The 13,439-nt window shown below is 44.0% G+C and overlaps 1 protein-coding gene across 3 annotated transcripts in view; it reads right to left on the reverse strand.

The window, feature by feature from the left end:
- The window catches only part of LOC138266092 (uncharacterized), an 896,417-nt gene that overhangs the window by 609,879 nt on the left and 273,099 nt on the right, over positions 1 to 13,439 (reverse strand). For all 3 annotated transcript variants that reach the window (XM_069214468.1, XM_069214470.1, XM_069214469.1), the window contains exon 16: positions 7,880 to 8,047. In XM_069214468.1, coding sequence (XP_069070569.1) covers positions 7,880 to 8,047 — 168 coding nt within the window. The remainder of the gene's footprint in view (positions 1 to 7,879; positions 8,048 to 13,439) is intronic.

Consider the following 13,439-nt stretch of genomic DNA (forward strand, 5'->3'; position numbering starts at 1 on the left):
ACAGTGTTCCCATAATCTATACAGGGGTGTAGCTTCAGGGGGGGTGGTTACACCTCCCCCGTAAAAGTGTTTTGTGAAAAACAGTTGGATTCAGGGGCTTTCAGTGAGCATGGCAACTTGTCTGTCGGATTTCAAGAGGAAATGTACACACACACACACACAAAAACGCACGCACACACTCTTTCCCCCTCTCTGTTTGGAAAGACTTAAAAAATGTTGGTCACACTCCTCCAGTCTTACTGACCAAGCTACGCCCCTGAATCTGTATTCATATATAGCACATTGTTTTGCTTGTAGTTACCCCTGAAGAAGAGTAGACTTGCCCGAAATGCATTGGGTCATATGTGATACTGGATGCCAGTGTAGTAAATAGACAATTCGCAAAAGCCTAAAAATTGAAGAAAATGTGGATTGCAGCCATTTCATTTATTTATAAATAGTTTGAGCACATGGGCCTTTAGTTGACGTGCTACCTGCAATCTCTGAGTATCTTTTGAGTTCTTATGAACAGTGCAAACACCAAGACAAACACAAAAAGAAAAGTCTTCTGAAATCTAAGTTGAAAAAGCCACTCGAGTGCGATTATCCTTGCACTACTTTTATCAGTGTGCATACTAACGGCCCTCATACCTAGTACAAGTGAGTTAATGTTCCACTGACTGACATTCAGACCCACATTTGCCAGAGAGACATGGGCAATTAGTAGTACACACCCATTGCACTTCCTGTAAAGTGGGAAAATGGAACCGATCCTTCCATCTGCACACAGATTGTAATGACAACGCCCCTGACATAATTGTCTTAGTAAAGAAATCCACATATGGAACAATATTTGGTCCTCGAAACTCGTGGGCGTTATAGTGGGTATCAATATTTGCTGCTACACATCCAGGGCAACCTTGACATGTGTAAACATAAATTTTTCAAATACTGACATCTTGCATTACACCCTGACATCTAAGACCTAATTAAACTTCCCGATTTTAATCCTCCTGAAGCAAAGATTGGAAACGTGGACCACAGAAAGATTTCCGCTGTGTACGATTCAATGATAATACACTCATAAGACACTTTTGACTCTCACCAGCAGAATTGGGAGTACGATGCTTGGACACTCACAGATGAGGGATGGAAGACACCTAGGATGGCCCAATGATATGTTGCAATTGCCAATCAATTTAACACCATCCAACTCGAATATTTACAAACCTGTTTATCTCTCATGTCACCATCTAGTGCCTTAGATGTGGAAAACAGTAAGGAGATTTCTTTACCCACATTATGTGGTGGTGCCTATGGATTCGAGCCTTTTGAATTTTAGTACAACACACACTCCAGGAATTGACCAGGTGGCAACTGAAATAGGATTCCAAACTGACTCTGGTAAACGTACATATCGACTTTAGCATTAACTGGTATAAACTGGCTCTGATCATGCTAGGATTAATGATTGTGAAAAGCTACATCACAAAACACTGGCCAAATTGCATCCACCTACTTTGAAGGGATAACCGTGATGACCGGGCTACTATATGTGACTAGAGGCAGCCGGTTTCAACCCTGTCCAAGTAGGGACCCTCACTATCGTCAAGATAAGGGAGATACGTGCTTGGATAACCCCTGCTCACCCCGTTGGTAGCTTGGCACGAGCAGTCAGGCTTATCTCAGAAGCAATGTGAAAAGCATTTCAACATAACACACAGTAAGAAGTGAACACACTACAAAAGGATTCCACACAAGTTTTAGAAAAATAGCCAATATTTATCTGTGTAAAACAAGAACAAAATGCTAAAAATCCGACATACAATAATAAAGATATGAATTTTGCGGGATTTAACTTAAAAATTCAGTTCCTTGAAGTCAATAGCTCCACCTGGGGCTATTACGGCGTTGTGAGCAACAAAACCAACAGTTCAGGCCGGCTGCAGCATTGCGGTCCAACTACGGTGTCGGGAAAACCAACAAACAGTACCTTGGAATTGCAGGGCGTTGTGATCCTCGCGGTGAGCTCCGGAGAGCGGCGTCACTGGCGCCACAGACATCGGTTCCGGAGTTGGTGCGGGGGTCATCAGGCCCTTGAAGTCACACGCATTGCACATCGACCTCAGGGCTGATGAAGTCAGGAGTGCTGGCGTGGATGGCATTGGGGCTGTGGTGCAAAGCGGGATAGTGTGACGTGCGGTGCCCACAGGTCACGGTGCAAGCAGCGGCTCAGTGACGGTTGTCCAGTGGCTGTCAGTGAGACCAGGGCTCGGTGTGAAGCGGGGTGGTGCGATGTGCGGTGTCACCAGGTCATGGTGCAGGCAGCGGTGTCGTCATTGGTGAACGGCTGTCGTCGTAGGCCCAAGTCGGCGGTGCGGGTCAGGACGGGATCCAGGAGGTGTCCACGGGTCGCGGTGCAGACAGGGACGTCTGTTGACGACACTGGAGTCAATTGTGCTGGTGGACTGGGGCTGTGGTGCAGGATGGGACAGTGCTTCGTGCTCCTCATGAGCGGTGTCCACAGGCCACTGTGCAGGAAGCGGTGCCGGTGTCAGCAGGAGCAGCAGCTTCAGGGATGCCCAGGCTGTGATGTAAGCAAGGCGATGCCGGAGTGCGGAGCCCACAGGTCGCGGTGTGAGCAGCGGCTCGGTGAAGTCGTCCGATGACTGCGTCGGTGAGACCAGCGTCACAGTGCGAAGTGGGGCAGTGCAGCTCCGTGTGGCATCAGCAGGTCACAATGCAGGCTAGCGGCATTGCGATGTTTTTTCTTCTTTTAAAGCACAGAACACACAGTTCCCAGTGCTACAGGTCGAGGAAAGTGAAGTCTTTGGTATCCTTGAGACTTCCAACAGGATGCAAGCTCTACTCCAAGCCCTTGGAGAACTTTCTCAAGCAAAATACACTGCAAAGTTCACCCTTTGCTCTCTTTAAGGCAGAAACAGCAACTGCAGGCCAACCCAGCAAAGCAACAGAGCAAAGGGGCAGTATTCCTCCTCCACCTCGTTAGCTCTTCTTCTCGGCAGAGGTTCCTCTTGAGTCCAGAAAGATTCTAAAAGTCTGGGGTTTCTGTCTTTGAAGTTGGCCAACTTCAATGCACTGCCTGAAGTGTTTGCAAGATCCTTCCTTATCCCGCCCAGAGACACACCAGGGGGTTGGAGTCTGCATTGTGAGAGGGAAGGCACAGCCCTTTCAGGTGTGAGTGACCACTCCTCCCTCTTCTCGAGCTCAGATGGCTCATCAGGTTATGCAGGCTATACCCAGCCCCCTTTGTGTCACTGTCTAGAGGGAATTCACAACAGCCCAACTGTCAAACTGACCCAGACGGGGAATCCACAAACAGGCAGAGTCACAGAATGGTTTAAGCAAGAAAATGCATACTTTCTGAAAGTGGCATTTTTAAACTAACAATCTAAAATCCAACTTCACTAAAAGATGTATTTTTAAATTGTGAGTTCAGTAACCCCAAACTCCAAATTTCTATCTGCCCTGAAAGGAACTCTGCACTTTAATAATATTTAAAGGCAGCCCCCATATTAACCCATGAGAGACCCTTGCACAGTGAAAACCGAATTCGGCAGTTGTTCACTGCAAGGGCATGTAAAACACATCAGTACATGTCCCACCTTTAACCTAAATTGCACCCTGCCCATGGGGCTACCTAGGGCCTCCTTATGGGGGCCTAACATGTACAAAAAGGAATGGTTTAGGCTCTGCAAGTGGGTACACTTGTCAAGTCGAACTGGTAGCTTAAAACTGCGCACACGGACACTGCAGTGGCAGGTCTGAGCCATGGTTACAAGGCTACTCATGTGGGTGGCACAATCAGTGCTGCAGGCCCACTAGAAGCATTTGATTTACAGGCCCTGGGCACCTCTAGTGCACTTTACTAGGGACTTACCAGTAAACCAAATATGCCCATCATGGATGAACCAATCAACAGTACAATTTAGATTGGGAGCACTTGCATTTTGGCACTGATTAGCAGTGGTAATGTGTGCAGAGACATTAACCAGCAAAAACTAGTACAGCATAAAAACAGGGGGTCAAGTCAAAATGTCAGATTGTCTAACAAGCACATACCTGGGGAGTCCCCAATATCACAACAAAATTTGGGGGGACAGGATGGATCACCATCGACTAGTGAGATGGCTGCAATCTAATGAAAAGGCCTCAGTGCCCTGGCATGAATACATGTCCATGGAAGGAAAAAGTATGTGGCGCTCTTATAGGTGTGGGAATATCTACACTTATTGTAATATTGTGATTTGTTTGTGTTACGGTGATGTGAAATGTGTCCTTTTCTTTTAATAAAATGCCAATAAAATGTCATATAAATAAACTATCTCCCTCTCACCTGTCCACTGTACAGACAGCTGCAATGCAAACTTACGTGAGGTATGTATGTACTTGCATGAAAAAGATTTGGGAGATTTCACATCAAAGGTGTGTCCATCCACTTTCTGTAAATTGACCATTGAATGTTGCTAACACAGGACAGGCACAGCAGCTCATGTAATCTCATTGATGCCGCAATACATTTCTGCTTGAACCAAGTCTCATAGGAGAGAAAGCTATGCAGTTAATTTAAGGTAAGGAAAATGGAGATTACATGAGCTAGGAGTAGTCCAATAATCAAAATCTACCTGAGATTACACTTGCAGGGTTTCTCCTCTCTATCTAAATCCTAATAACAGTATTAGGTGAGTGCGGATAGCGAAACATGAAAGCCTTTATATCTTGTTGATACTTTCTTCCCAAACTCATCTGCTCATGTCGGCCAATCCACTGCAATAAAGCTCTGCGATGACAATATAGCAAAACAGGGTGCAGTTAAAGCATCAGCTCTTAGTGTCTTAAAACACCACAAAACTGAATGAAGCAATCACAATGAAGAACACCCTGCTTGGCGCTATCTGCATCATTGGGGGTATGAATGCAGTGACTCTCAACTGCTGCCACATTCCAGACCCCTAGGTGGTGCCTGATGCTTGGTGCAGAGTAAAGTGCAATTGCAAGGGTGCAGTTCCCTATATCATAGCCCCAGACTTGATGTTCCAAGCAACCTGAGTGCTGTTTAGCAATGGAGCAGTTTTGTCATATAGGGTTGGAGTGTCCTATGCCATGATATCAGGTCCCAGGATGATGGATGCCATTTTGCAGTAGTTGCTTGGGTGCAGTATACTGGGTACTGCAGAAAGATTTCACATATCGCAGAATCTGATCGACACCTGGTGCTGGCATAGATGCCTATGGTAGGAGTTGGTGCAGATCCTCGGGTCAAGACACCAGGCTAGGGTGATGAAACTAGATTCTATGAGCCATATGCATATTTTTATGTCAGCAGGTCCTATATGCCATCTCTCAAGATGCTGTTGACATTGCTTGGGGTGCGGGGATCCAGGATTTGAGTACCTCTGATCTGTCAGGACCGGGATGCAAGTATTTGCTGATTGGCCCTGGGTGCAGTAGTATGTCAGGGTGCTTCTGGCAGGTCTTGGGTGGAGGGGTTAGGGTACTGCAGTTGCTTTGGTCTCTGAGAATGGCTGCATATGGAGGAGGCTGCTGCCCTGGTGCCTGGAAGGAATGAAGCATGGTTCTGCTTTCTGTTGATCATGACCTGAGGCCCCATTAGGGACCAGGGGCGGGAAAGTTTTCCAGAGTGTGATGCCATCAGGAAATCGAGGATAGCTTTTTTAGTACAGAGATTGAAAACTCTGCCAATTCTGCAAAGGTGCTTGTTAAAGTTGTGAACTCACTCATGAAGCCACCAGTTCCTCTAGCAGGTCCAATAGAATTCAAAACCCGATGCAATTTCATTGCATCAAACTTTCTGAAGAAGGTCAATAAAATTTGCCCAATTATGCCTAGGCAGAGTAGTGTTTGCAGAAGCAGAAATTGGTTTGATGTCCCGATCTCGCAAAACGAGGAGATATTCTTTCTACTTGATGGATTATGAGACAGCCACTCCTTGCTTGCCCCCATCCTCTTAATTGTGTATGCTCAAAGTTGTAAAGGAAGATGCTGCTATGGAAGACTGAAGAATGAATGCATACAAATCCTCACATTCAAGCTTGGGAACCCAAGGAAATTTTTTGATAATTCCTCAGTTTCAACTAAATGGAGGGCTGCATAGACAGGCCCTGGATATTTCCAGCCCGGTGGGATTTCACAGACACAACACATGAAATAATAACAAAACTAGAATAAGGTATGGATGGGTACCTAGTGCCACCACATTCCCACCAATCAAGACCAAGTATTTTGAGGGTTTTTTTGTGAAACAAATTTTCTTTTTAGTTTGGAAGACTACAGCATGGATATATCATAGATTTTCATAAAATACTGTCTCGTGAATTGAATGTTCCAGAACTGGTTACCCGGTGCCTTAACTGCTGAGCTCAGTCATTTGCATTGACAGATAATGCTATATCCATTGATGAATGACTGGGTGAGCAGGCAGATGGAGAGAGGTGCTGTTACCTCTAGTGTAAGTGGGCTGTGTTGAGGCTTAGGATAATATATATATGTGATTGGAACTCTCCTGGGATGGATATATAGAGTAATGACTAACAGCCTATTAGATTTATGGCTATTCCATTCTAATACTAACCTGCAGTGTTGTAAAGCCCTCTACCTAGGCAATTTCTTTGCGATACTGACAATGGTGCCAAGCCTTTATCCTGCCAGCACTGGGAGTTTGTATTGTCATTCTGAGCCTACAGTTATTTGCACAAAAATTATGAGTCTTCACCTGAAGGAGGGGCAGCTCATGGAGGTTGCATGAAGATGTAGAATTTTTGTCTGCTGCTAAATATATGATGAAGTGGAATAGTAATGTGTGGGTAATAAGGTTTGCATCTTTGACGAGCAAATGTCTACTGGGTAACATTATTGGTGACTAGCCACAAAGGAATTTTCCACTAATACTTCGATGGACTAAGGTACTTTGGACATGGAAGCTGCTCCTTGTCACCTTTAAAGGCATCATATTTTAGAGGATTGTTAGTGGGGATATATCTATGCTACTCGATGATCAAACCCCTCAACCCTGTGGATGACTCTGAGAAGAACAAAGACTTAATCTGGAGGAAAGATAAGCTCAGAATTTAACAAAACAATGTAGGTTAGATTTGTCCGGCTATTGCTATTGTCCCTACTTGTGTTATTCTTCCAAGAATTTCTACATGCTGCTATTCCAGCAAAGGCAGTGAATTCAATCAGGGAACATGGTATGAGAGTCTCTGGTGCAGGTTAGGTATTCTACCAGGAGATTAGAATGCCCGTTTTCCTAGGAAGAAAATGTAATGTTACATACACAAATTTTTAGTAGAATATCTAGGTGGTAGCCAATTCAGATCACTCTTGCTGCCCTTCACGAAAGATCTTCCAACCAAGGAATGATGCAAAGATGTTGTCTACTTTGTTCTCAACATGACTGCACTTTTAATACAGGGTCAGTTTCTAGAGGTAGCCATCTTTAGTCATGGAAGGCTTGTACCTGTTTTCTCTGTATGTCTTTATTTAAGTCTTTGACTAAAAGAAAAGGGCCACACCAGCATCCTATCAAGTGCAATCAGGGAATTTTTCTGAAAGTGGTTAGTTCGCTCTCAAGTATGTAAAAGCATCTCTGCTACAAAGAGGGTTTTCAGACTCATCTTTGTACGAACAAGTTATCCAATCCCTGATTTCAAATGAAAGACAAGAAAGGGAGGAACTTTAAAAGGGAGGGAAAGGGTAGGGAACAAAGGAACAGCAGTTATATATGAATGAGCGCATTACATTTACACTCGATCATCAATGTGGGAAGAGTGATGTTGCACATGGAAAGTTACCCTTATGACAGCATTTATAATACCTTCACAATCCATTACTTATAGGTTAACAGACTCTTGATTACCATTTTCCTCATAGCCCCAAACTTCAATATTGACATGTGATTCTTGAATGACCTCAGCTTCCCAGTCGATAGTTAGAGTCCCTGATGTGCCTGGCGTGCCGTAGTACTGCCACTTTGTTTCATTCACCAGCTGGCTCTTTTCTGAAATAGCCACTTTTCCAGTATGGACTATGAGGGTGGAAAGAAAAAGCAGATTCAACAATTAAGATTTTTCTCTCTGTCTCATAAGGCTGAAGATATACAACCATACAGAAGTGGTTAATGGAGAATATGAAGAACTAGTACCGAAGGTATTGTAAAAGCACTGTAAAAGCTACCAAATGTGTTATGCTATTGAACGCAAAGTTGTACCTATCATGATGCTAGATGATTAAAAGGACAAGTAAATAAATGAAGGCATCTACTGGAAATTATGGCAAGTGTTCAGAGCCCCCGAAGTTTAGGTGATGGTAGATAGCTAGAGCTGAAGAGTTACTTTGGTTCATTGCTGGCCAGGTTGAAACCAAAATGTAGACACTATATAGACACAGAGTTTCAAAAATGAAGGTGAGTGATAGGCGGATAGTCCCACCCAACAGTCACTGAGGTAGCCTATTCAACTCCATTCACTATAAGATACACCAGCAGACAATTCTTCGAAAAGCCATTGTTATTAGCCTGCAAGACCAAAGAGGGCAATACCAATTGCTCAAAACTTAATCCTGGGACCAATATCAATTGCTCTGATTTTGCCAATGAAGTTCTACCCTATGCCACACAGAAACAGTGAAACCAACATTAAGACTCATGTCTTTATGATGTATGGGGAACATTTTTGCCTGTACAGAACTAGGTACTGGTTTTCAATGTTTCCTCTTGAATGTTTATGTCCCACAAAACCTAGATTCACCTTTCTACTTTTGGATAGACAGTTGGCGTGAATGGAAAATCCATGATCCCCCACCATTTAGTGATCTGTAACACTCAATAAGAAACATCATTGAACCACTGTGGATTTTCCTTAACAATCAAGACCTCACTATGAACCAACATCTCAAAGGGTCATCAGCCAATGATGTCCAGTGATGTAGATCCTGGATCAAGAACTTTCACATCTGGTTGCTTTTATGAATGTATGTCACAGCAAAACCAGATGTGTCCTCATTCATGGAATATCATCGCTTTTACAAATCCAGGCTAGGCTCTGTGAGATGATTGTGGATGGTTTCACCCCATCTGAACATAGCTATATAAAGTCACTTAATTTTTCTAATATTCCTTTTAGAGAAAGGTGAGAAAGATGTCTCAAACAATATGGTTTAAGCTGAGTGTTCTATTGGCTATAAAACCACACCTGTTAGTTGCCTGCTACCATTACAGTCTATAAGGTTTGGTACACTCACAATGACAGTGGAAAAACTATCCTCACCAGTTGTCAATATTTCATCCTCCGTCTTTGAAGGCTATCCATACAACTGTCTGCCATGCCATGCATAAGCAAAAAGATTCTAGAAAAAATTCTCATTATCTTCTTAAATCTTCTTAAATCAAGAACTCTCTCCATCCCTTCAATCAGTTTGAAAGAAGCTTAAAATCTACCTCTTAAGATGATCTTGTGCCACCACGATAAAAGCACCCGACCAACAAATGTGTACCTTAATATACTTTATCACCATCACGTAATACTTCGCTATCCTACTACTAATGCCCATGTCCTTCATTTACTACCTTTGGATTTAGTTGCCTCAGAACTAGACATGCCTGACCCACTCTGAAAGCATTAACACTGAGCTTTCTAAACATCTCTGAATCCATTGCTTTCGAAATATGTTAAACTACAGCGATGGAATTTTCTTTCAGGTATGTAAACGATTCCATTCTACTGGCATTGCAAGTCCCCTCGCTATCTAAGGTGATCTGCTACTCTTTGGGGCTAAATCTGCAGTGTTTTAAGCCACACAAAATTAAAATGAAAAATCTTCAATTGGAAAAACGCTGTTCTTAGCAAATTGTCATTAAAGATAACACAATACAGTGTTTCTACATGAACGAGGAAAGGAAATAAACAGAAACAATTATGAGTCTTCCCGATCGTGAAACAATACATGTAGACTGTTTGCCAGCCAAATGTCATGGGTAGGGTTATGAGCAGTCACTCAAAAGTCAAGGGTTATTATTTGGTAGCTAAAAACAGCTTCACTATTAACTTTTATTTGGAGTATCATTTGGTTAGCAGCAGAGGCTCCAACATCAGAGTTCAAAGATACAGATAAAAAGGGAATCTCAACCACTAGTGATCACTTGAGACGAATTCCACCATGCCACTCTGAGACCTACCATCTACAAATCAGTCTTTGTCGTGCTCCAGTAGGAACAGTCAAGCCCAAACTGCCAGGCTATGTCCTTTCCAGAGGGGACCAAAAATACCCTCAGGCTGGTTTCGACCTACTTAGTTTTCCTTAGGTGTAGGTTAAGTCCTGTGCCATGGTGAGCATATAGTCACAATGTGGACATCCATGCCATCACAGGTTAACTGTAAATATCTTTCAGGGTAACAAGTGCACTTTGAGTCTAACAACTCCTCTTCGACCACGAAGGAATCAAATTCAGCTCACTGTACATAGGACTTAAAGTGAAATTACTCTCATTACAAGACAGAGCAGAAAAAGACTTACCAACCCATACGAAATACCTAGGACTCAAAACTCTATCATTGCCATTGAAACAGGTATAAGGACACTCATTTCCGCGTTTGACATGGAGTTCTTGGTTAGATATTAACGATATGTTCTCAGTGTGTTACTGACGGCCGCTGAAGACGTTTGTGGCACGGTGGAATCTTTTATGATGAAGTATATTGGCAAATTATTTTAGGTAGCTCTATGTAAGGTGCAACAAATGGGGCCAGATAAAAATCAGAGAGAATGATAAGTACTATTTCAAGGCATGGCCTTGGACATGGTTGTCAACTATTTAGTACCATATGTAGTGAGGCTACAGCAGCGTCATAAGTGCACCTTTGTCAGTGGTAAATGATTTTCCCTGAAACTTTATTAAAATGCGCTCTTTTAGCCGCAAACCTTGTAACCTTTGTTACAAATGTAATACATTGTACAACACAATGCAAATAGCAGCAAAAACTTAGCAATACAACTAAATGCAACAAAACACAGAACAGAGAAAACATGCATACATATAACAAAATGGACACTAGAAAACAATACGATGAGAATAAATACAAGCTTAGTGGCACGTAAAAACAACACAACACTACAAAATACAACATAAGAATAGTAGAGTAACTACACAAACCAATGTACCACAACAGCAAAAGAAAAAATAAAATAATCACAAAAACCACCACAATTACGTTGTTGTTATATTATGTTTTTGGGGTGTTGCTTAACAATCCATAAGCATACTTAGCATGCTAGTACTCCCAAAAATCTCCTCTCATGAGACAGTAATCCATTTTTTATCACACTGTGCTATAATTGTTAACCTAAAATGTTTTCTGAACAGGCCCCTCGACTTTTGAGATTATTAGCAGAGTCTTTTTAAAACATGGACAAAGTAGGCAATTGCCCCGGTTCCCCACCTTCCAAGAGGCACTTGGGAAACTCAGAGTGTTCTCTATTTGACCTGTCTATTCTATTTCTCTTTCTTGAACTTCTCTCCCTTTCGGCCCACTCTGATCTCGAACTCTGTCTCTCAAAACCAGTGTCGTCATAAGGATTTTGGCAAACCTGGCAAGGCATACTTCAACTGTTTTCATGTGACCGTTTTAAAATACAATATATACTTTTGTACTGCTCGCCAATTCTTATGATGAAACTGATTAGTAGACAGAATGTACATAGTTTTAGAGCTTTCTATGCAGGGGTTGTACTGTTTAAGTACGAAAACAGGCTTAAGTATACAATTAGAAGTGCCTGACCCTAAGTCACTGCTCCCCAGCCGCTCCACGGCTCTCCTGCCTGCAGCTGACACCTCTGCCTGCATTCCTGAGCCTGATTGCAACAGCTCTGCCTGAATTCCTGAGCCTGATTGCATCTGCTGACGCCCGTCAAGGTCTCCTTCACGCCAATGTCGCTGCCACCCTCCCACCTTCCAGCCTCCCAATCCAGCCCCTCCAACATCCCAGGATATATAATGGAGGCCGCAGCACAGGTACACAGAAGGCACGCTGCTGGCGTGCTGAAGGCACACCAAAGGCAAGCTCGTCTGCACCCGTCTGCACCTGGACCTTGCACAGCACTAGGACCCCAGTCCTCCCACCCCCCACCGCTATACTACCAAGGAGCTCCAGGCCCTAAACAGTGGAAACCAGCTGCTTCACAGCCTCCCCACTCTCAACCAAAGGACCCTTCACCTGCCTACACTGCTGTTTCCCCTGCAACGCAGGCCCACCCGTGCACACTAATGGCCACACTGCACCCACACAGAAGACTAAGACCCATCAAGCAACACTCCAGTGCATCCTGCTAAACGCCAGGTCCTTACGCAAACATGACACAGAAATCTGCCACTGAAATCTGGAACACCATCACCACCCATGACCCATGCGTCTCCTTCTTCACCTAAACATGGCTAACACCCTCCTCAAACCCGAACTTCGTCAATGCCACCCCTGATGACTACAAGATGATACACCAACACTGCACCAACAAACATGGCGGGGGCATCACCATCATCTTCAATGAAATCATCCAATGCACCCTCACCGATGGATGACCCAACGCCCCTCATGGAGCACTTCAACTTTTCCAGACCCATGCCAACACCACGATGTGAAGCATCTTCACTTCTAGCGACAGAATCAATTTCACCCACGTGACTGGACTCAACTGGACTGACCATGTCATCTTCCACTTTACTATCTCCAATTCCCAGCACACCACCTCCAAGCACCCCCCACCAAACCTGGGGCAAGAGAACCGAGACCCTATGGGCACAAGCCATAGGCACTGCACATCCAGAGCCCATGGCAGGCCTCAACCTCAACCCCAACCAGGCTGTCCAAAACTTCACCACCTGGATCACCATATCCGCCGACAGAGTTGCCCCGCTGAAACCAGCTAAAACCAACAACACATCCAAACTAGCGAGATGGTACACTCCGGAGCTCAGGAATCCAAACGTGACTGCCACCAACTCAAAAAACAATGGCACGTGACCAAAGACCACTCCAACAGAGGCACCTACAAGGCAGACCTCAACAACTACCACCACCACATCAAGGCAGCAAAAAGAACAGAAATCACTGCCCGCATTGACACCACAGTCAAGCACAGGAAATAACTCTTCAGAATCATCAAGGAATTCTCTAACTCAATAGCCACAGAGACCGCCATCCACAAATCCCAGGAACTCTGTGACACTGTCTCAGAAAACTTCCACAGCAAGAACACCACATTATATAACAATTTCAACCATCAACCCTCCATCTGCAGTCTAGACAACATCTCTCAAGCAGCGAACACCAGCCACAGGATAACCTTCTAGTCCCCGATTACCACACAGACCACTGCAGCCATCATGTCATACATCTTCTCCGGGACACCCATCGACCCATGCCCCC

Source organism: Pleurodeles waltl, chromosome 11, assembly GCF_031143425.1.
Source record: "Pleurodeles waltl isolate 20211129_DDA chromosome 11, aPleWal1.hap1.20221129, whole genome shotgun sequence".
Lineage (NCBI taxonomy): Eukaryota > Metazoa > Chordata > Amphibia > Caudata > Salamandridae > Pleurodeles > Pleurodeles waltl.